Source organism: Anomaloglossus baeobatrachus, chromosome 1 (assembly GCF_048569485.1).
Source record: "Anomaloglossus baeobatrachus isolate aAnoBae1 chromosome 1, aAnoBae1.hap1, whole genome shotgun sequence".
NCBI classification, from domain to species: Eukaryota; Metazoa; Chordata; class Amphibia; order Anura; family Aromobatidae; genus Anomaloglossus; species Anomaloglossus baeobatrachus.
In genome coordinates this window covers 910,668,536-910,692,913 of record NC_134353.1, presented here as the reverse complement: position 1 = coordinate 910,692,913, position 24,378 = coordinate 910,668,536, and the positions used below count along the sequence as shown (strand labels likewise).

General features: G+C 50.7%; 1 protein-coding gene across 2 annotated transcripts in view; it reads left to right on the top strand.

Annotated features, from left to right (window-relative positions):
• The window catches only part of PIK3C3 (phosphatidylinositol 3-kinase catalytic subunit type 3), a 323,893-nt gene that overhangs the window by 76,085 nt on the left and 223,430 nt on the right, over nt 1–24,378 (top strand). For both annotated transcript variants that reach the window (XM_075327579.1, XM_075327571.1), the window contains 2 exons: nt 15,928–16,032; nt 16,599–16,691. In XM_075327579.1, the coding sequence (XP_075183694.1) occupies nt 15,928–16,032; nt 16,599–16,691 (198 nt within the window). The remainder of the gene's footprint in view (nt 1–15,927; nt 16,033–16,598; nt 16,692–24,378) is intronic.

Here is a 24,378-nt window from a genome sequence, read left to right as displayed (position 1 = left end):
TTTCCCCCAACATTTGGGGGGGAAAAAGTGCGTCTTATGGTCCGAAAAATACGGTATGTTCCATCACTTTCAACTGACAAGACGTCATGCCTATACAGGCCGCAAGAGCAGTGCATGTGACGGATGACATTCGCGGTATCACAGTTAATAAACTGAACAATACCCTATGATCTAGTGCCCCCAGAATTACCAAAAAAGATCAGCTCTCAATCACCGAGCAAGAATGATACGGCCATGTACCTGGCTATTGGTGAGAGATATAGTCCAGATACATTGGTGTAGTTTGTGGACTGATGGAAAACTGGACCCAACTCTGCTGATAAACCAGCAATGGGCCATAGTCCAAATTTGAGGGATGGTTCTTTTTTTTTTTTTTTGGGGGGGGGGCGTAATGGGGGGTCAAGAACCTCTAAACTCTACTATCCTACTTCCTCCTCCCCCTTCCCTATAAACTATGATGCCGTGAACGTGATCTAGCAGCGGGACATCATTTGAGTTAAGGGTGATGATGGAAAATATTAAGGGATCTTGGAGGGTTGTTGAGTAGAGTCTGCAGTTGCTCCAGGAGAAGCCCCAAGACCAACACCGTTTTGAGGTTTTCATGGAGGTAATTGGAGGTTGTTGAGGGTTGAGAGTAAGAGATAGGATCCCTGTATGTACTCGCAAGGGCGATGTTTTTCCTATCAAGGGCGATGTACGAACCCAACTTTTAAAGACACAATGGTACCTACCAATTAGGCCCTTTGCTTTGCATTTTATCTGTTAGTGGCCGGGGTGTTTGTAACACTTATTCTGTATATTTATATATTTTTTTTTATTTTTGTATTTTTAGACCGCGCCAATGATTTTTGGGGGTTTTGAACTGGTCAAGTTATGAGCTAATGTTTATGATCATCATCGTCATCATCTTCACTACATTGGGGCTGAAACCTGCCCTGAAGACCTGTCTATACTTATTCACTTTGCCATTGTGTAATAGCACTTATTTATAATATTTATATCATGTATATGTGTCCTTGTCACTTTTGTATAGCACTTTTTGCTTCTGTATAGTGTTTTTTTTACTTTTTTTTTTTAATCATTTATGTAATTATTACATACTTAAAACTTATTACTACAATGTGGTTTGTTTTTTTTCCCTTCACTTTTCCATATTTTGTATAATGCATACTTTTTTTTTCTCTCTGTACTTTGTATGATTACTTTCACATTTTTATGTAAACTTTCAACATTCACAATTCCGTTTTGTCATTTTGGTTTTTATAGATTTACACATGTTTTATATGGTCCATGAGGTTTTTGTCCATGTTTATTAGATTTTCATGTATATACTGCACATGTGGGTATACGAATATATATTTGTACACCAATTTGTTTACATTTTTGTATTTATGGATTTATTTTTTGTGTAAATTCTGATTAAGTAAACATCAAATATTAGTAGTGCCCGCAACCCCCCCCCCCCACCCTTTCCCCTCCTCCCCACCCTTTCCCCTCCTCCCCACACTTTCCCCTCCTCCCCACCCTTTCCCCTCCTCCCCACCCTTTCCCCTCCTCCCCACCCTTTCCCCTCCTCCTTTTAGATAGGTCATCCTGGACTTTTTTTTTTTTTGGGAAGTTAGTTGCTAGCTACCGGTCTGTTGTGCCTGGCACAGTCTCTGCCGGCACAGAGCGCGCCTGCCGTTGATCCAGTGGCTTCTGCTGATGTCATGTCGAGAGAGCGGTGGCTTTTTTGCTCTCGTTTGTTGATAGGATGATGTCAGCAGTCACACCCCAACTGACAGCCGGCTGCTGACATCATCCTAACTGACAGCCGGCGCCCTACTGCCTTACTTTGGGAAGAAGGCAGTCAAATCGGCATGATGTCAACATGCATGCCCCATCGACTAAGCAGAGTGAGCAAAAGAGCTGTTCTGTTGACATGGAGCAGCTGAATCGCCGGCGGGAGCAGTCTTTGACTGTTGTGTGCTGGCGCTAAGTGCAGCAGATTAGTAGTTGCTTAGCTGCCTATTTCTTTCCGTTTATAGTAAAAAAAAAAAAACAAAAAAAAAAACAAAAGAACCCCAGATCCTGGATAACCTCTTTAAGTAATATAAGCTGCTTCAGAGAGAGAAAGTTAAATGCTTCTCCCTGGGATATGCACTTTTTATATGTAATTCTTGAACGTGAGCGCATGCGCGCGGTTAGTTGGTAGATGCACTGGTCAAAAAATGTCAATGATTGGGCTGAAGCCGGTGATGGGCAGTTCCATCTTCCATCACTGTTGGATGCTCATGACACTAAAGGACAGCGCATTGCCCTAAACAAACGCCTGCCTGCCATTGGACGATCAATTTTATTAGGGCTTTATAATAACACCATTGTATGTTCCACAATCCTGACGAAGGTTCCAAAACACTCGTTGAGGTATTTGCACAGGAAAGGTCACCCCCAGTCACGATCATGTCAGGTTAAACCACTTAGAATCAAGTTATGATTAGCTGTTTACCGGTGATTTTCTGGCTGGAATATAGTTATGCTGTATTTTTGTATTTATTCATTTTTGTGATTTAATAAAGAATTCTATTTTTCTCAACTATGTATATTTTTTTTTTTTTCCTTCTATTAGATAATTGGCTTCATGTTTGATACATTTTTTATTTTTTTTTACTAGTCAATACTATTTCTACATAGCTTTGGTTAGTATTTGTAGGATTAATGATACATTCACACGACCGTCCTGTTTTTGCGGTCTGCAAAAAGGCGGTCCTGTTTTTTCACGGATGCACCTGTGTGACAACCGCATCGGTTCCATTCCTTATACAGTCCATGTGACTTCTGTTTTTGTTTTTTGTTTAGTGGACCGCAAAAAAACCCCAAAAAAACGAAAGGAGGGTGTGAGGTAAATCCTGGGATATGAAGAGGAATTATGACTAGAAGTCATAATTGCTCTCATCACTCCCTGGCAGTGCCCCCCCTCCCTCCTTGTTCCCAAATGTCCAGCATCTGTGAAGGTGTCACATCCCACTTACACCTCCAACAGCCATCTCCTCTGATATGGAGATGAGATGATGTGCGGACAATGGACACAGGATGGCTCCCTGCCGTCACCCTGTAACAAGAGTTGTATCTCATTAGCAAGGCTTGGAAGTAGCCAGACAGAACGACTCCAGTAAAAAATGGTTCATATCTCGCAAGCCATATCTCCGATAAATATGGCAACCATAAAAATGGTGTTTGCGCAGGCGGACGATGCTGGCACACCTTTTTTATGGAAGGGGGAGCTGGGGAAATACCCCAGGCGTGATATCAGCCATATGGGAACTCGTAGACAGGTCATGAGTCCCCTCGTTCTGTAGCTAAATTCATAACTGTCACAATGAGAGCATTGGCGTCCGCCTACGACGCTCCCAGGCAAAGTTATGGCCCATATTCCATGTTGTGAATTTGTCCATAACTCCAGCCAGGGGTGGAGCAGTGCTCCCTGTGAGGTCACTAAGGTAGGAGGGGACCTGGATTTGCCCAGGTTGATAACCCTGCTTCGGCCATTGTCCAAGGTTCTTTCGCTGGGGGTCACGTGCAGGAAACATCTGCGGGAGTTCCTAGAAACCTGGTCTACAGTGCCCCCCTGTGGCCAGACGCACAAGGTAACTGATTGAACTGTGTATGCCTGTTTGTAACCCATGCTTTGATTGTAACTGTACTCTGACATATGTATATTCTGTAGATTCCCTATTGTATATATTGTAGTTTCTAGTGTGCTTTAGGCTGATTAAATTATATAATTAATCTTGGGCTGTTCTGTTATCTCGATCTTGAATCCCACGTCTGTGTGTTCGGCTAATAGTTACCGTGAAGCGGTTGGTGGCAGCGAGTTGTGCCAAGGATTATTGTGGGGAGGCCAGTGAGATTCGGGAAGATATTATATATTCCGCCCGCGGAGGTCGGGGGAATATATACCCTACTCTCACCGGGGACCCTTCAATAATTGGCATAAGTAGTATAGCGGCCTCCTTGCTTATCGTCGGGCAATTCCATAATTGGCCTGACTATAAGAGGGGCGCTAGAGAGCGCATCACGTGCTCTGTCTGTCGGTCGGGAGGTATAAAGGAGGGGTGACCCCCACTTGTTACCCCCCGATTGTGACGTACTGGTAGCCAGCGCGGGGGATTTCTGAGTGACCCCCCCGGTGGTTTGTGACATATTGGTGGCATAGCGGTGGGATCGAGATAATAGTGTGTGTGAGTGTGAGACCCATACTCCCAGACACTAAAGACTGCCTGCAGCAGCTGTGGCTGCTGGGGTCTTCAGACCAGCTCAACACTAGAGTGTCAGAGTGCAGATACTGTAAGGTGTGTGGAGGCATCAGGTGTCAGTTCTGTGTCAGTGACCAAAAGTCTGCAAGAATGGCTGATGGCACCAGGAGCAGAGCTATGCAACTGGCCAATGCTAAAGCAGGAGCCGAAGAGAGGGAGGACGGTGCTGTGGACAGCAATGAGGAGGTTGCCCACGAGTCCTCCAGGAGCTCGACGCCAGAAAACCGTTCTGCAGAGGACATTGCGCAACCTGGCACTGCTGGACAAGATGAGGAGCAGCTCACCCAAGGTTCCTCAACGAGCCAGATGCCAGCCCTCCGCTCTGCAATGGACAGTGAATCACCAGGCTCCGCAGCGGGCCGCAGATCACCACGTGCCATTCCACCGAGCCTGGCAGGCTCGGATAGCCTTCTTCAAATGGCTATGGCCCTACGCCAGGCTGGAGACCGGGAGGGCTACAAGGAACTCATGGCCGAGCGTGAGCGGCAAGCAGCGCGTGAAGAGCGCCAGGCAGAGCGTAACTACCAGCTGCAGCTAGCTCAGCTCCGGCCCTCATCAGCCACACGTGACCTTCCAGACACCAAACTTCCAAAGGTCCGTGTTGAGGACTTCCCAGTGCTGGAGAAGGATGGAGACTTGGACTCTTTCTTGACTGCTTTTGAACGGACTTGCTTGCAGCATCATCTGAACAAGGACCAGTGGGCCAAATACCTGACCCCCCGTTTAAGGGGTAAGGCCCTGGATATCCTTGGGGACTTGCCTGCTGAGGCGGATCAGGGCTACGACACCATCAAGCGGGCCCTGATCCAACAGTACAACCTCACCCCGGAGTCCTACCGCAAGAAGTTCCGGACGCTGCAGAAGGGACCAAAGGACTCCTGGGCTGACCACCGGCGGGCACTTGCCCGAGCTGCCGACCACTGGACCCAAGGCCTGCAGCTTTCCACCGGACCGGAGATCCTGGACTTGTTCATCACGGAGCAACTCTTGTGGAACTGCCCTGAGGATCTCCGCCAGTTCATCCGAGACCAGAAGCCAAAGGGATCCACGGCTACAGCTGCCCTGGCAGATGACTACACCAACAATCGGGCTCCTGAAGCCAGGAGAGCAGCCACCAGCAGCACCTGGAGAGGGGGTAAGATGAACTCTGCGACTGCCCCACCTGCCCCTAGACTGCAGGGGGTGTCCCCCTCAACTCCCCTCTCCAGGCCCGTGGCAGAACCAAGACGGTGCCACCAGTGCAACCTACCTGGACACTTCAAGGCCATGTGCCCTCAGCGTCCCAAGGCCCCGGCTCCGTCCCCGTCCCAAGGGCCGCCCAAGGTGTATTGTGTGGGTGGGGGTGGTGGTAGGTCCCTGGACAGCTTCCAACCTGTCACCGTCGGCCGGTCTGTGACCATAGGACTGCGAGACAGCGCCTCGGAGGTGACTCTGGTGCGGCCTGAGATGGTGTCCCCCCAAGACTTGATCCCTGGAAAAACCCTCGCTGTCTCCGGGATTGGAGGCATTGACCCGGCGCTGCCTGTTGCTGACATTTATGTGGACTGGGGCGCAGGGCGAGGGGTGAGGGAGGTGGGGGTAACTGATCGGATCCCTGCAAACGTGCTACTTGGGACAGATTTGGGGCAAATAACCTCCCAGTTTGGCCCCGCCCCAAAGGCTGAACCTTCAGCCAGTGCTGACATGACTCCTGACAATGTTAATGTGTTATCTATGAATGATGTAAGGGAGGAGGGAGTGAACTCTGATATTTCTGCTTGCACAGACACCATAGACACACACGCAGCTGCAGCTGTGACAGGAGGGGAGGGGGTCAGAGAAAGGTGTGACAATGCCTCTACAAGTAATCAGCCTGTGAGCTGGGATCTGTTGCCCTCTGCAGGGATAAGCAGAGAGCAGGGTGCTGCAGGGGGAGGACCAGTGTGTGGGGTGGGGGCTACCACAGCAAATGTGGGGTCCCCAGAGATTTCACAGCGGGGTTCTGTTGCTGCAGGAGGGGAACAGGCAGGTGAGATTGGGGCCGGTCCAGGAGCGGAAGTGCTCCCAGGTAAGATCTCGGTGCATGGTTCCCCCACAACCGGGGTGTCAGGAAGCCAGGTAGGTCTGCCTGAACCGGCGACTTGGTCAGGAACGGAGGAGGAGCAGGCACGACCCACGGTCGCAGCGGCTGTGGCCGCTGTCACCCGCAGTGGGAGTGCTGGAAGCCAAGGGGCCTCCCGGAGGTCCGATAGCTCTTCCCCTTCTGACCAAGTGGCAGCCGAGTCAGGTGGAGGCCAGGACACAGGTCCCGGGGTACTGACTGAAGATGTGACAGTCTCGTCGATTCTGGCCACATCTAGTCAGGAGTTTCAGGCAGCGTTAGAAGCTGACGACAGCCTGAAAGCTCTAAAGGAGCAGGCGGCACAGCCTCCCTCGGACTCGGACCCGGAGCGAGTGGTCTGGGACCAAGGACGGCTGTACCGGGCCACGGTCCAGCAGGGTTCACCGGAGGCGTGGCCCAGGGACCGACAGTTGGTGGTACCCTATCCGTTCCGGACGGAGTTGTTGCGGATCGCACATGAGATTCCGATGGCCGGACACCTAGGGATCGCTAAGACCAAGGCCAGGTTAAACCAGCATTTCTACTGGCCAAAAATGGGGGCCGATGTGGCTGCCTACTGCCGTTCGTGTGAAACCTGTCAGAGAGTGGGGAAGGCGGGGCCACGCCCCAAAGCCCCACTGGTATCTCTGCCAATCATCGATGAGCCTTTCAGGAGGGTGGCTGTGGATCTGGTCGGCCCGCTGGCCATCCCCAGCAGCTCCGGGAAACGCTTCATACTGACGGTAGTGGACTATGCCACCCGGTACCCAGAAGCAGTGGCCTTGTCGTCCATTCGGGCTGACAAGGTGGCCACCGCATTGCTGGAGATTTTCTCCCGAGTGGGTTTTCCCCAGGAAATGCTCACTGACCGGGGGACCCAATTCATGTCCCAGCTGATGGAGGCCCTCTGTAAGCAGGTCCAGGTGCGACATCTGGTGGCCAGCCCGTACCATCCACAGACTAATGGCCTGTGCGAGCGGTTCAATGGCACCTTAAAGCAGATGCTTAAGATGTTGGTCGACTCCCATGGGCGTGACTGGGAGCGGTATCTCCCACACCTGTTATTTGCTTACCGGGAGGTTCCACAGGCCTCAACAGGATTCTCACCGTTTGAGCTCCTGTACGGGCGACGTGTGCGGGGCCCCCTGGCTCTGGTGAAAGAGGCTTGGGAAGGGGATTTGGCCACCCCTGGAGTGTCGGTTATCGAGTATGTCATGCGCTTCCGGGACAAAATGCAGGCCTTGACGCAACTGGTACACGACAATATGGCTCAAGCCCAGGCCGATCAGAAGCGTTGGTACGACCAGAACGCTTGTGAGAGGACCTACCAAGTGGGTCAAGAGGTGTGGGTACTGGTCCCCGTACCACAGGACAAGCTTCAGGCAGCCTGGGAAGGCCCATACCTCGTGTACCAGCAGCTCAACCCTGTGACGTACCTGGTCACCCTGGACCCTGCCCGTGGAAGGCGGAAGCCCTTCCATGTGAACATGATGAAGGCACATCATGAGCGGGAGGCATGTGCGCTCCCCGTGTGCAACCTGCCCGAGGAGGGAGAAGCGGAAACCCTCTTGGATATGCTAGCCCAGGTTAGGGCAGGCGGATCCATTGAGGATGTGGGGGTTGGCCACCAGCTCTTGGAGGACCAACGGTCCCAGCTGTGGGCCACCCTACACCCCTTCCGGGGGTTGTTTACCAACCAGCCCGGAAGGACTGACTTGGCTGTCCATCACGTGGACACTGGGGATCATCCCCCGATCCGGCGTTCAGCATATCGGGTCTCCCTGGAGGTGCAGCAACACATGCGCCAGGAGATTGACGAGATGCTGAACCTGGGGGTGATCCAGGCATCCAACAGCGCTTGGGCCTCGCCTGTAGTCCTCGTCCCTAAGAAGGACCGAACCACTCGGTTCTGCGTGGACTACAGGGGGCTCAATGCGGTCACGGTCGCCGATGCGTACCCAATGCCACGCATCGATGACCTGCTCGATCAGTTGGCCGGGGCTCAGTACCTGACCATCATGGATCTGAGCCGGGGATATTGGCAGATCCCCCTGACTCGCAAGGCCAGGGAACGCTCTGCCTTTATTACCCCATTTGGACTGTACGAGTCCACGGTGATGCCATTCGGGATGAGGAATGCCCCTGCCACTTTCCAGCGGATGGTCAACACCCTGCTCAAGGGACTTGAAGGGTACGCGGCCGCGTACCTGGATGACATTGCCGTCTTCAGTTCCACCTGGGAGGACCACCTAGAGCATCTAGCACAGGTGCTCAGGCGGATCCACCGGGCAGGTTTGACCATCAAGCCGGGAAAGTGTCAGCTGGCCATGAGCGAGGTCCAGTACCTCGGTCACCGGGTAGGTGGGGGAACGCTGAAGCCCGAGCCTGAGAAAGTGGAGGCCATCGCATCCTGGCCCATCCCCAGGACCAAGAAGCAGGTGATGTCCTTCTTGGGGACCGCTGGGTACTATAGGAGGTTTGTTCCATGCTATAGTAGCCTGGCAAAGCCCTTGACGGACCTCACCAAGAAGAAGCTGCCCTCTGCAGTCGATTGGACAGTGGACTGCGAGACAGCCTTCCGGGCCCTAAAGGACGCCCTGTCCAGCCCGCCCGTGCTACAGGCAGCCGACTTCACGCGGCCGTTTGTAGTACAGACCGACGCCAGTGACTTCGGCCTCGGTGCGGTGCTCAGCCAGGTGGACTCTGCGAGCCAAGAGCACCCAGTCTTGTACCTGAGCAGGAAGCTGTTACCAAGGGAAGTGGCCTATTCTACAATGGAGAAGGAGTGCCTGGCCATAGTGTGGGCCCTGCAGCGTCTGCAACCCTATCTATACGGGCGCCACTTCATCGTGGAGACGGACCACAATCCCCTCAGCTGGTTGCACACCGTCTCTGGGACGAATGGGCGATTGTTGCGATGGAGCCTTGCGCTCCAGCAATACGACTTCACCATTCGCCACAAAAGGGGCCGTGACCACGGTAACGCAGACGGGCTGTCCCGACAAGGAGAGGTCGCGGACGGGCGCACGGGGGAACACCGGAGTGTGCTGCCCCCTAGCGCCCTCAAAAAGGGGGGAGGTGTGAGGTAAATCCTGGGATATGAAGAGGAATTATGACTAGAAGTCATAATTGCTCTCATCACTCCCTGGCAGTGCCCCCCCTCCCTCCTTGTTCCCAAATGTCCAGCATCTGTGAAGGTGTCACATCCCACTTACACCTCCAACAGCCATCTCCTCTGATATGGAGATGAGATGATGTGCGGACAATGGACACAGGATGGCTCCCTGCCGTCACCCTGTAACAAGAGTTGTATCTCATTAGCAAGGCTTGGAAGTAGCCAGACAGAACGACTCCAGTAAAAAATGGTTCATATCTCGCAAGCCATATCTCCGATAAATATGGCAACCATAAAAATGGTGTTTGCGCAGGCGGACGATGCTGGCACACCTTTTTTATGGAAGGGGGAGCTGGGGAAATACCCCAGGCGTGATATCAGCCATATGGGAACTCGTAGACAGGTCATGAGTCCCCTCGTTCTGTAGCTAAATTCATAACTGTCACAATGAGAGCATTGGCGTCCGCCTACGACGCTCCCAGGCAAAGTTATGGCCCATATTCCATGTTGTGAATTTGTCCATAACTCCAGCCAGGGGTGGAGCAGTGCTCCCTGTGAGGTCACTAAGGTAGGAGGGGACCTGGATTTGCCCAGGTTGATAACCCTGCTTCGGCCATTGTCCAAGGTTCTTTCGCTGGGGGTCACGTGCAGGAAACATCTGCGGGAGTTCCTAGAAACCTGGTCTACAGTGCCCCCCTGTGGCCAGACGCACAAGGTAACTGATTGAACTGTGTATGCCTGTTTGTAACCCATGCTTTGATTGTAACTGTACTCTGACATATGTATATTCTGTAGATTCCCTATTGTATATATTGTAGTTTCTAGTGTGCTTTAGGCTGATTAAATTATATAATTAATCTTGGGCTGTTCTGTTATCTCGATCTTGAATCCCACGTCTGTGTGTTCGGCTAATAGTTACCGTGAAGCGGTTGGTGGCAGCGAGTTGTGCCAAGGATTATTGTGGGGAGGCCAGTGAGATTCGGGAAGATATTATATATTCCGCCCGCGGAGGTCGGGGGAATATATACCCTACTCTCACCGGGGACCCTTCAATAATCGGCATAAGTAGTATAGCGGCCTCCTTGCTTATCGTCGGGCAATTCCATAATTGGCCTGACTATAAGAGGGGCGCTAGAGAGCGCATCACGTGCTCTGTCTGTCGGTCGGGAGGTATAAAGGAGGGGTGACCCCCACTTGTTACCCCCCGATTGTGACGTACTGGTAGCCAGCGCGGGGGATTTCTGAGTGACCCCCCCGGTGGTTTGTGACAGAGGGTAACAAGCAGATCAATCCTCCACTGACTCGGGGTCGACAGGGGATTGATCCCTGGTATCTGGTCAGATGCTGCTTCCCATATAAAGTCTGTGGGGAACAGAATCTGGCGCAAAGGGGTAGGAGCAAGCGCTTCATACTCACCAATCACCGGGGTGACTGTCGTACTACTCCCATCACTGCTTTCCTCGCTCACCAGCGTTTGTGATTGGTTGCAGTCAGACAGCTGTCACTCCGCATGGGGGAGTGTCTTACTGCAAACCATCACAGCCGCCAGTGAGCAGGTCTATATCGTACAGTAAAATAAAGATTAAAAAAACTGCATGCGGTCCCCCCAATTTTGATACCTAACCAAGATAAAGCTTCACAGCTGAGGGCGGGTATTCTCAGGCTGGGGAGACTCACTGTTTTGGGACCCCCCAGCCTTCAAATATCAGCCAGCAGCCACCCGGAATTGCCACATCCATTAGATGCGACAGTCCTGGGACTTTACCTGGCTCTTACGACTGCCCTGGTGCGGTGGCAATCTGGGTAATAATGATTTAATAGCATCTCATAGCTGCCACTAAGTCTTAGATTAGTGATGGCAGGCATCTGAGACACCCCTCATCACTAATCTGTAAGTGAAAGTAATTAAACACAAACACCTAAAAAAAAAATCCTTTTATTTGAAATAAAACAAAAAAGCACCCACTCTCACCACTTTATTAACCTTCATAACACCTCTCCAGGTCCGACATAATCCACACAAGGTCCCACGACGCTTTGAGCACTGCTACATCTGAATTTCACAGCGAGAGCCTTAGAAGAAGACTGCCCACTGTGAGATTCAGGCTGCAAGTGAAGTGAGCCGCGCAGAGACGTCAATCAGGTCATTTCCGGTCACCAGTGGAGGACTCAAGCTGTGACTGCACATCACCTGAGTGACGTCACCGCTGGTCACAGCCCGCAATACTTGATGTGAGAACGCGGCGGACCATGGAACTCTGTGACGACCGCTGATCACCGCATGTAATGAATTTGGCTAACCTCAGGATGTCGCGCTTGGCATATAGATAGATGAGAAAGACATGTATAATGTTCCACTCCCCTACATTTTGTAATTTTTGTAATTTTTCACCCTTTAGTGCCTTTCATGTGGCACTAAAAAGTGTTAAGCCTTGTACTTAGCCAAAAAAAACTACGTGGGTTCCCCGTATTTTTTTTTTTTGTAGCAAGCTAGGGTAAAGCAGACTGCTGCAGCCTACAGACCACAGCTGGCAGCTTCACCTCGACTGGTAATCCAAAACAGACGGCACCCCACGCTGTTATTTTAAATTAAACAAATAATTTAAAACAAAACGTGGGCTCCTCCCCCAAATGGGATTACCAGCCAAGGTAAAGCGGACAGCTGTGGTCTGGTATTCTCAGACTAAGGAGGTCCACGGTTGTTGTGCACACTCCAGCCTAAAAATAGCAGGCCACAGCCGCCTCAAGTGTGACCCATCCATTAAATGTGCCAATTCTGGCGCTTCCACCCCAGCTCATCCCGTTGCCTTGTTGCGGTGGAAAACTGGATAATATATGGGGTTGATGCCAGATGTGTAATGTCACCTAGCATCAAGCCCTGGGGTTAGTAATGTCACAGCGTCTATCAGATACCCAACATCACCAACCCAGTCAGTAATTAAAAAGAAAACCAAAACAAATTTTTATTTGAAAAAAACACTCCCCAACACATTACCTCTGTCACCAATTTATTGGAAAGAAAAATCAAATCCAGGTCCAGCGTAATCCAACAAGGGGGTCCCACGACGATCCATACCATAGTCACTGCCCTAGTCAATGAATAACAGAATGTTCCCCGTTGGCTGGGAGAGCAGTGCAGTGACCTGAGCTAACATCAATAGGTCAGGCCAGATCACTGCAGGGCATGACGAGCGCTGACGTCATGAGGTTAGCTAGGTACATTACCTGTGATGATGAACTCCGCTGAACTCGTGACATCAGCACTCGTCAGTGACTTCTATTGTCTGCCGCGTTCCCAAGCGAAGTATCGCAAGCTGCACTTGATGTCACCGCTAGTCACAGTCTTGGACTGCTCGCGAGACTTGATGTGAGAACGCGGCGTCATGGAAGACACAGTCTACTGCAAGTTCTCCATAGAACTTTATAAGCACCAACTGCCATCACCTATCTCTGTAATGGGAAAGTCAGTATTCACTGAAAACATATTTTGAAATGAGAATTTTTGGAGTGAAAGATCAGTCCAGGGAGTGAGAAGCAGATTTCTCGAATTAAAACCATAAATAAAAAAAAGGAAAAATAAAATTAAATTTGCTAAAATTCTTATTTTGTCTCAACTATTGATTTTATGAAGGTAAAAAAAACACATTCTTTAAAACTGTAACTTAAAAAAACAAAAATAATTCAATTTAATTAATCCCATTGGCACTAATGTGTTTAAAATAAAATCTATATTTTGACTCTGACCTTCACAAACTCCCTACAAAATGTCGTCCTCTGCAATCTGATGTTAATATTCCCAACCCGTTAATCATTCCCTCAGTTTTCCCATTATGGATGCCAGCATAATGGTGCAGTAGCGGGTGAGCAGTATCTCTACGCTCACTGTTATATTGATGTGCCCTATTTCTCCTACATAAAGGGGGGTTGTACGCCTTTACTTTCACACACTATTACATTTTTTACTTTCACACACTGACATTTTTTTTTCCTATAGTTATCGATGTCATCGCTATTTTTTTTTTTATTTTATTTTTTTTTTTTTTACCGCCTTCATTCTTTTTTAGGTTATGCACACTGAGTTTTTGGAGCAGAGCTCTCCAAATCTTCCTCCAAGTTTCAAAACTCCTCCAAATACGTTGAATTTCTGCTCTGAAAACTCAGTAAAAAGACTCTATGTGCACATAGTGCAAGATACGTGCTAATACGTGTTAAGGGGAATCTTGTCATCAGGTTTTTGCTATGTGATCTGAAGACAGCATGCTGTAAGGGTTGACACACAGATTTCATCAGTGTGTCTCTTATCACACTGCTGAGCTAGGTTAGCTAGTCTGGCATGCCCACCCCTGTGATAAACCGCTCACTGTCTATAGACTTTGTATATAGAGAGCCTAGTGTGGGCGGGGGCAGCTGTGCTGGCTTGCTAATTATAAAAACTCAGATTACTGGATGCAGCCGTTCTGCCATAATCAAAGTGACACATCGCTGGATTCAGGATCTCTTGCCTAAATCCTGCTGCTCTCAGATGAGGTAGAAAAAAAACTGCTGACAGATTCCCTTTTAAGTATTTGCTGCAGATATTTCTGTAGCAGAATGCTGCACTAAAAAAAAGTGAGATTTCCTCCCCCCCAAGTAATTAGAATCCGTGAAAAACACTCAAAATTGACATGTTGTGGATCTGTCTCTTAAAGGGAACCTGTCACCAGTTTTTTGCCCCATAAGCTGCGGTCACCACCAGTGGGCTCTTATATACAGGATTGTAACTTGCTGTATATAAGAGCCCAGGCCGCTGTGTAGAACATAAACACTTTATAATACTTACCTAAGCCGGTCGCTGCGGTGGATGTGGGTCAAATGGGCGTCTTTGTTCTCCGGTGCCGGGACCTCCTCTTTCGACCATCTTTGTCGTCCTCCTTCTGAGGCCGCGGTGCATGACGCGTCTGACGTCATACACAGTCGCCGGTATTCAGATCCTGAGCAGCGCAGATCAAAGTATTGTAGTGCACATGCACGGGACAGGCGAGTGTGTATGACGTAGACGCGTCATGCACACAAGCTTCGGAAAGAGGAGGAAGATGGACGAAAGAGGAGGCTCCGGCACCGGACAACGGAGACGCCCATTTGAGCCACATCCACCGGAGCGACCAGTTTAGGTGAGTATTATAAAGTGATTTTTACGTTCTACACAGCGGCCTGGGCTCTTATATACAGCATGTTAGAATTCTGTATATAAGAGCCCACTGGTGGTGGCCGCAGCTTATAGGGCAAAAAACTGGTGACAGGTTCCCTTTAAATAAAAATAAGCATAGAGTGCATGAGACTTCAGGAATGCAATTTACTTTGCTGATACTAGGAAATCCTTCAATTTCTGTGACAAAACTGAGCAAAAAATAAACCTAGAGAAAAACACAGAAAATTATTAACGTGTGCACATGCTTATGGTAAATTAAACACTACCTCCAAAAAAAAAAAAAAAATCTTCCTTGGTGATTGAGGACTATTACCTCGTTTATATCAAGGAACATGAAGGACCAGTGACAACGGTTGATCACCAGCCTCAGTGACACATTAATTGCTAGTCTTACTATTAAAGCCCAGGACCAGCTGAGAGATCTCTGATCTGACTGGTCTTATAACCTGAAGAAACAAATCAGTGATAGAAGGAAGAAAAAAAAAAAAGCTGTATTAAAAGGAACCTCTCACACTTTATTCCCACTAAATCATTAATATTATTGAGTTACCCTTTAAATTATAAGCCAGTGGATCTCTATTTAACGCCAAAGCACTGTTTCTGCAGCGAAAAGTTATGTCTGGAAGTGCGTTGTGGCGGGATGATGCACTTACAGCTCCTCAACTTTGGGGCTCTTTCAGATTTTCCTTCTTTCCTTATAGGTTGTTTTGCTCTGATATATGTTAAGCCAGCCAGTAGAGGGCACAACTAGGTAGGCAATGCAGGGTGAGGCTGAGAAGCTGTAAGTGCATCGAGGTAGGAAATGCAGGGTAAGGCTGAGAAGCTGTAAGTGCATCGAGGTAGGAAATGCAGGGTAAGGCTGAGAAGCTGTATATGCATCGAAGTAGGAAATGCAGGGTGAGGCTGAGAAGCTGTAAGTGCATCGAGGTAGGAAATGCAGGGTGAGGGTGAGAAGCTGTATATGCATCGAAGTAGGAAATGCAGGGTAAGGCTGAGAAGCTGTATATGCATCGAGGTAGGAAATGCAGGGTAAGGGTGAGAAGCTGTAAGTGCATCGTCACGCCCCATATACTTCCAGACACAACGTCAAAACACAATTTTTTGCAACTGGAGCAAATACTTTGGAGTCTTACACATTATTACCGAGAGGGTAAAGTTTCTGACAATCCCCCTCTAATGCCAAAAAATAAATAATAAAAAAAAAAATCTATAAACCTATATAATATATATATATTTTTAACTTTTGCAGGAGAATCTGGTGGAGAGCAAACACCACAAACTTGCCAGAAGTCTCCGGAGTGGCCCCTCGGATCACGATCTGAAGCCAAACGCTGCAGTGCGGGATCAGCTGAATGTGAGTGCACAGCAGGTGGAAGTGGCCGTAGATATGGGGTATCCACTCATCCAGCTTTCGCCTGCCCTGATCTCACCAGTAATGTGCAAGCTATGTCTATAGCCCTGGAATGGGGGTGATGTGTGCAGCCGCTCTGGAAAATACAGCAGGGTCAAATCCGACTTCTCAGACCCCTTATTTTAGTTATGGACATTTATTGGGATCTTTGGTTCCAAGCAGAAGATGCGGATATAAGTCTCCTTATAACAGTTATCAGCCCGAAGCCTGAGCCTGCACTAATGAGACGTGTGCTGTACAGACTGCACTACTGAGACAATACCTGCGCATACCGAGGACATGGCTGGTGGAAGTTCATCCCCCGTAATGCATGTCTGTAAAGACACCGAACCAGTAGAGGGCAGCATTAAGCTTGTGATGCAGAATTCTGAGTGCAGCTCTGAGGATGACCAGAGCATTGAGTGTCTGGACGGGTGCACTGTGTTTATATGTGAATTGTCACACTGCAGTTATTTCCTGCTGTAGTCGCTCAGATGTTACAGGTTTGCTTTTTTTTTTTTTTTGAGCAGATCATTGTCAGCTACCCACCAACCAAACTGCTGACATCGGAGGAACAGGACCTGGTGTGGAAATTCCGATACTACCTCACAAACCAGGAGAAGGTCAGTGGTCTTCCTACATCTACCGTATTTTTCGGACTATAAAACGCACCGGACTATAAGACGCACCCTGGTTTTAGAGGAGGAAAATAGGGAAATAAAATTTTAAGCTAAAAATGTGGTCATGACACACTTATGGGGCGAGGATCTGCTGCTGACACTGTTATGGGGTAATGTCCTGCTCATATACTCCCCATGCTGCTCATATACTCCCCATGCTGCACATATACTCCCCATGCTGCTCATACACTCCCCATGCTGCTCATACACTCCCCATGCTGCTCATACACTCCCCATGCTGCTCATACACTCCCCATGCTGCTCATACACTCCCCATGCTGCTCATACACTCCCCATGCTGCTCATACACTCCCCAGCCTGCTCATACACTCCCCAGCCTGCTCATACACTCCCCAGCCTGCTCATACACTCCCCAGCCTGCTCATACACTCCCCAGCCTGCTCATATACTCCCCAGCCTGCTCATATACCCCCATCATCCTGGTGTATGGCCGCATCCTGTAGCACATAAAAAAAAAAATAAACGTTCATACTCCCCTCACTCCCTGCAGCACTGCACCTCTTACCTTCTGTCAGTGGCAGCGCTGGAGTGTGGAGCCGTCCCCGTTCCCCTGCAGCATCGCGATGTCTTCCGGTCTGTGCCGGTGGCTGCGTGTGGACACGTGCGCACAGCAATGACTTCATCGCTGTGCGCCCTGCTAGTCTCCACGCAAGTCAGCTGACTGACAGGAGGAGATTGCGGTGCTGCAGGGGAACGGTGAGTAATGTGTACTTATTCACTGCACCCCGCACTGATGATGATGATGATACTCGGGGGGGCAGTGAATGCAGCCGCACATGATCACTCCAGGCTGCAGTTGCCAGGGGTGATCATGCGGGCCGGCTGTTTATCCCTCCCCCATCATCCCGCCCACCTGTCAGTGCCGGCTTCAGCGCTGAGAGATGATGGGCGGGAGGATGGGCGTGCATATTAAATCAGCAGGTCCACATGGTCACGGCAGGCTGCTACAGCCTTCTCATGCCCCCGATGACCCGCTCCACCGCAGAACCCTCATTCCCCGCAGCCCTATATTCAGACCATAAGACGCACCCCCCACTTTCCCCCAACATTTGGGGGGAAAATAGTGCGTCTTATAGTCCGAAAAATATGGTATATCAGAGAACTGTATGCGCTGCTGGTGGGCCAGGCGAGCAGCTCATCAGTAAGGGGGACTTCTCTGCTGCAAGGATTTAGGAGCATTCTTCTCCCAAACCACTAATAGGGGTCCCCACAAACTGTCATATCCTAGTAAAACAAATTAAATAAAATGCATGTAGTATTCACCCTCCCCGGGTCCACCTACTCCAGTATGTGTGTTTTCTTTGTCGCTCCTAATTGGGAGACCCAGACAATTGGGTGTATAGCTACTGCCTCCGGAGGCCACACAAAGTATTACACTTAAAAGTGTAAGGCCCCTCCCCTTCTGGCTATACACCCCCCCCGTGGGATCACGGGCTCCTCAGTTTTATGCTTTGTGCGAAGGAGGTCAGACATGCACGCATAGCTCCACTGTTTAGTCAGCAGCAGCTGCTGACTATGTCGGATGGAAGAAAAGAGGGCCCATACGGGGGCCCCCAGCATGCTCCCTTCTCACCCTACTTGCGGTCGGCGGTGTTTGTTAAGGTTGAGGTACCCATTGCGGGTACGGAGGCTGGAGCCCACATGCTGATTCCTTCCCCATCCCCATTAGGGCTCTGGGTGAAGTGGGACTTGACCGGTCTCCGGGCACTGAGACCGTGCTCCATCCACAGCCCCTGGAGGATCTGCTGGATACGGAGAGGAGTTTCCTCAGGGACAGGACGCTGCTTCATTAAGGTACTCCGTGTCCCCTTGCTTACCGCACGCACACTGCAGCATTGCTGGGTGTGTTAGTGCGCCGGGGTAAACAGCGCTGCTGCGCTTGTGCCGTTACTCACTACAGCTCTGCTGAGTGAGGAGACTTAGTACGATCGGCCGATCCGGCCGCTGGGGTCAGTGTTTACTGCGTCGCGGCTGGGATTTGTGGTGCGCCGGGGACTTCCGCGCTGGCCGTGCATATATGACGGCCGCGCTAGATTACTACAGTCCCCGGCTTTTGCGGCCTAGTTCGTATCGTTCCCGCCCCCAGACCTGCCAGTCAGGAGGAGGGCGGGACGCTGTACAGACCAGCAGCGCTAAGAGCTGGAGTCTGTTTTACATACTCCAGCCCTCACACTAGGCACAGTGGGACGCAGTTTCCCGCACTTTTGTTTGTCGCACGCCCACGGTCCGCCCCTCTTCACAGGACGCCGGCAGCCATTCCTGCCTGCACGCTGAGCTGCAGAGGGGAGGCTGGGAGACCCAGACAAGGGATTCTACGACCTCACACCCGCTTTTCAGCGGGCGGTAAGCAGCCCTCAAGGGCTCTCCCCCACTTGTGCCATAGTGTACTTTGTATTTTGTGCTGGCAATACTTTACACTGTACGGTCGCTGGTGATTTTCTGCTATATACCCTCCTTAGATTTCTCAAGGAGACAACAGCATGTCGTCCGCAAAAAGCAAAAGTGCCAAGGCACGGACTTTATATGCTGCCTGTACCGCATGTGGGGCTGCTCTACCGGCAGGTTCCACTGACCCCCATTGTGTGCAGTGCTCGGCCCCTGTGGCAATTGCTCAGCCGGGGCCTCTGCTAGAGGTGACCCAGGGAGAACCACCTGTGAATGCTGTCCAGGTGACAGGGACGGAGTTTGCAGGTTTTGCTGACAGATTGTCTATGACTATGTCTAAAATTCTTGAAACATTGCAGTCTAGACCAGTAACTCAGACCATGGGCACTGTTGGTTCATTGCCCCCTGGTCCCCCTCAGCTGGAACACTTCCTAGCTCCGGGGGTGTCACATGCACCCCAGGGTGACGGCTCTGACTCGGACGACAGTCCCAGACAACCTAAGCGGGCTCGCTATGAGCGACCCTCAACTTCATCACACTGGTCAGGGTCCCAGCGGGACGACTCTCTGTGTGATGAGGCGGATGTAACTGATCAGGATTCTGATACTGGGGCCGCTCTCAATCTAGATACCCCGGATGGTGACGCCATAGTGAATGATCTTATAGCGTCCATCAATAAGATGTTAGATATTTCTCCACAAGCTCCTCCTGCGGAGGAGGCAGCTTCACAGCAGGAGAAATTCCATTTCAGGTATCCCAAGCGTAAATTAAGCACTTTTCTGGACCACTCTGACTTTAGAGACGCAATCCAGAAACACCACGCTTATCCAGATAAGCGTTTCTCCAAACGGCTTAAAGATACGCGCTATCCTTTTCCCCCTGACGTGGTCAAGGGCTGGACACAGTGTCCCAAGGTGGACCCTCCAATCTCCAGGCTTGCAGCCAGATCTCTAGTTGCAGTGGAAGATGGGGCGGCACTTAAAGATGCCACTGACAGACAGATGGAGCTCTGGTTAAAATCCATCTATGAAGCTATTTGAGCGTCGTTGGCGCCAGCATTCGCAGCCGTATGGGCACTCCAAGCTATTTCAGCTGGCCTTACACAGGTCGACACGGTCACACGTACATCTGCTCCGCAGGTGGCACCATTGACCTCTCAAATGTCTGCATTCGCGTCTTACGCGATTAATGCTGTCCTAGACTCTACGAGCCGTACGGCGGTGGCGTCAGCCAACTCCGTGGTTTTACGCAGAGCCCTGTGGTTGAGAGAATGGAAGGCAGATTCTTCTTCCAAGAAGTGCTTAACCAGTTTGCCTTTTTCTCGTGACCGATTGTTTGGTGAGCGTTTGGATGAAATCATTAAACACTCCAAGGGTAAGGATTCAGCCTTACCGCAACCCAGACAAAACAAACCCCAACAGAGGAGGGGACAGTCTGGTTTTCGGTCCTTTCGAGGCTCAGGCAGGTCCCAATTCTACTCGTCCAAAAGGACTCAAAAGGATCAGAGGAGCTCAGATTCTTGGCGGACTCAATCACGCCCAAAAAAGCCAGCCGGAAGAACCGTTACCAAGACGGCTTCCTCATGACTTTCAGTCTCCTCTCTCCGCATCCTCGGTCGGTGGCAGGCTCTCCCGCTTTGGCGACATTTGGCTGTCACAGGTCAAAGACCGTTGGGTGAGAGACATTCTGTCTCACGGGTACAGGATAGAGTTCAGCTCTCGTCCTCCAACTCGTGTCTTCAGAACTTCTCCACCGCCCGACCGAGCCGATGCTCTGCTGCAAGCGGTGTCCGCTCTAAAGGCGGAAGGAGTGGTGACTTCCGTTCCTCTTCAGGAACAAGGCCACGGTTTTTACTCCAATTTGTTTGTGGTGCCAAAGAAAGACGGGTCGTTCCGTCCCGTCCTGGATCTAAAGCTGCTCAACAAACACGTAAAAACCAGGAGGTTCCGGATGGAATCTCTCCGCTCCGTTATCGCCTCAATGTCTCAAGGAGATTTCCTAGCATCAATAGACATCAAGGATGCTTATCTCCGCGTGCCGATTGCACCAGAGCATCAGCGTTTTCTACGCTTCGTTATAGGAAGCGAACACCTGCAGTTCGTAGCTCTACCTTTCAGGCTGGCGACAGCCCCTCGGGTCTTCACCAAGGTCATGGCAGCAGTAGTAGCAGTCCTGCACTCGCAAGGTCACTCTGTGATCCCGTATTTAGACGATCTACTTATCAAGGCACCCTCTCAAGAGGCATGCCAACACAGCCTGAACGTGGCACTGAAGACTCTCCAGAGTTTCGGGTGGATCATCAACTTTTCAAAGTCAAATCCAACCCCGACCCAATCACTAATATATCTTGCCATGGAGTTTCATACTCTCTCAGCGATAGTGAAACTTCCACTGGACAAACAGTGCTCGCTACAGACAGGGGTGCAATCTCTCCTGCAGGGCCAGTCGCACCCCTTGAGGCGCCTCATGCACTTCCTAGGGAAGATGGTAGCAGCAATGGAAGCAGTTCCTTTTGCGCAGTTTCATCTGCGTCCATTACAATGGGACATTCTCCGCCAATGGGACGGGAAGTCGACGTCCCTCGACAGGGAGGTCTCCCTCTCTCAGGCAGCCAAGGAATCTCTCCGGTGGTGGCTTCTTCCCACCTCATTGTCAAAGGGAAAGTCCTTCCTACCCCCATCCTGGGCGGTGGTCACGACGGACGCGAGCCTGTCAGGGTGGGGAGCGGTTTTTCTCCACCACAGGGCTCAGGGTACGTGGACTCAGCAAGAGTCTACCCTTCAGATCAATGTTCTAGAAATCAGAGCAGTGTATCTTGCCCTACAAGCCTTCCAGCAGTGGCTGGAAGGCAAGCAGATCCGAATTCAGTCGGACAACTCCACAGCGGTAGCATACATCAACCACCAGGGTGGCACACGCAGTCGGCAAGCCTTCCAGGAAGTCCGACGGATTCTAACGTGGGTGGAAGACACGGCTTCCACCATATCCGCAGTTCACATCCCAGGCGTGGAAAACTGGGAAGCAGACTTCCTCAGTCGCCAGGGTATGGACGCAGGAGAATGGTCCCTTCACCCGGACGTGTTTCAGGAGATCTGTCGCCGCTGGGGGATGCCGGACGTCGACCTGATGGCGTCACGGTACAACAACAAGGTCCCGGCTTTCATGGCACGGTCTCACGATCACCGAGCTCTGGCGGCAGACGCCTTAGTTCAAGATTGGTCGCAGTTCCGGCTACCGTATGTGTTCCCACCTCTGGCATTGTTGCCCAGAGTGCTCCGCAAAATCAGGTCCGACTGCCGCCGCGCCATTCTCGTCGCTCCAGACTGGCCAAGGAGGTCGTGGTACCCGGATCTGTGGCACCTCACGGTAGGCCATCCGTGGGCACTACCAGACCGTCCAGACTTGCTGTCTCAAGGGCCGTTTTTCCATCTGAATTCTGCGGCCCTGAACCTGACTGTGTGGCCATTGAGTCCTGGATCCTAGTGGCCTCAGGTTTATCTCATGAAGTGGTTGCCACCATGAGACAGGCTAGGAAGCCATCCTCCGCCAAGATCTACCACAGGACGTGGAGGATATTCCTATCTTGGTGCTCTGCTCAGGGAGTTTCTCCCTGGCCTTTTGCATTGCCTACTTTTCTTTCCTTCCTGCAGTCTGGGTTGGAAAAAGGTTTGTCGCTTGGCTCCCTTAAAGGTCAAGTCTCCGCGCTATCCGTATTTTTTCAGAAACGCCTGGCGCGACTTCCTCAGGTACGCACGTTCCTGCAAGGGGTTTGTCATATCGTCCCCCCTTACAAGCGGCCGTTGGAGCCCTGGGACCTGAACAAGGTTCTAATTGCTCTCCAGAAGCCGCCTTTCGAGCCTATGAAGGAGGTTTCCCTTTCTCGTCTTTCACAGAAAGTGGCCTTTCTAGTGGCGGTCACGTCTCTTCGGAGAGTGTCCGAGCTGGCGGCGTTATCATGCAGATCTCCATTCCTGGTGTTTCACCAGGACAAGGTAGTTCTGCGTCCAATTCCAGAATTTCTTCCCAAGGTGGTATCTTCCTTTCATCTCAATCAAGATATCACTTTACCGTCTTTGTGTCCGCATCCAGTTCACCAATTTGAAAAGGGTTTGCATTTATTGGATCTGGTGAGAGCACTCAGGATCTACATTTCCCGCACGGCGTCTCTGCGCCGCTCGGATGCACTCTTTGTCCTTGTCGCTGGTCAGCGTAAAGGGTCGCAAGCTTCCAAATCCACCCTTGCGCGGTGGATCAAGGAACCAATTCTTCACACCTACCGTTCGGCTGGGCTTCCGATTCCATCAGGGCTGAAGGCCCATTCTACCAGAGCCGTGGGTGCGTCCTGGGCATTACGGCACCAGGCTACGGCTCAGCAGGTGTGCCAGGCGGCTACCTGGTCGAGTCTGCACACTTTTACCAAGCATTATCAGGTGCATACCTACGCTTCGGCGGATGCCGGCCTAGGTAGACAAGTCCTTCAGGCGGCGGTGGCTCACCTGTAGGAAAGGGCTGTTTGACGGCCCTATCACGAGGTATTCTTTTACCCACCCAGGGACTGCTTTTGGACGTCCCAATTGTCTGGGTCTCCCAATTAGGAGCGACAAAGAAGAAGGGAATTTTGTTTACTTACCGTAAATTCCTTTTCTTCTAGCTCCAATTGGGAGACCCAGCACCCGCCCTGTTTTCTTAGGAAGTTTGTTTTTTTCGGGTGCACATGTTGTTCATGTTGAACAGTTCAGTTCTCCGAGGCTGTTTCTCGGGTTGAATTTGTATTTAAAACAGTTATTGGCTTTCCTCCTTCTTGCTTTTGCACTAAAACTGAGGAGCCCGTGATCCCACGGGGGGGTGTATAGCCAGAAGGGGAGGGGCCTTACACTTTTAAGTGTAATACTTTGTGTGGCCTCCGGAGGCAGTAGCTATACACCCAATTGTCTGGGTCTCCCAATTGGAGCTAGAAGAAAAGGAATTTACGGTAAGTAAACAAAATTCCCTTCTTTGGCTGCAGCAGCGAACATCAAATCACTGCTGCAACCAATTGTGGAGTTTGTGGCTTGTGCGTCAGCTAAACTCAGTGATTGGCTGCAGCGGTGAGTGCGTTGTTGCAGTGATGTCAAGTACATCCAAAGATTTAAAATAAAAAAGCAATATGACAACCATAAGAGCAGGGATAAAAGTTCTCTGTGCATTATTTTTCCAACTTGTGGACTTATAAGACACACCGGGC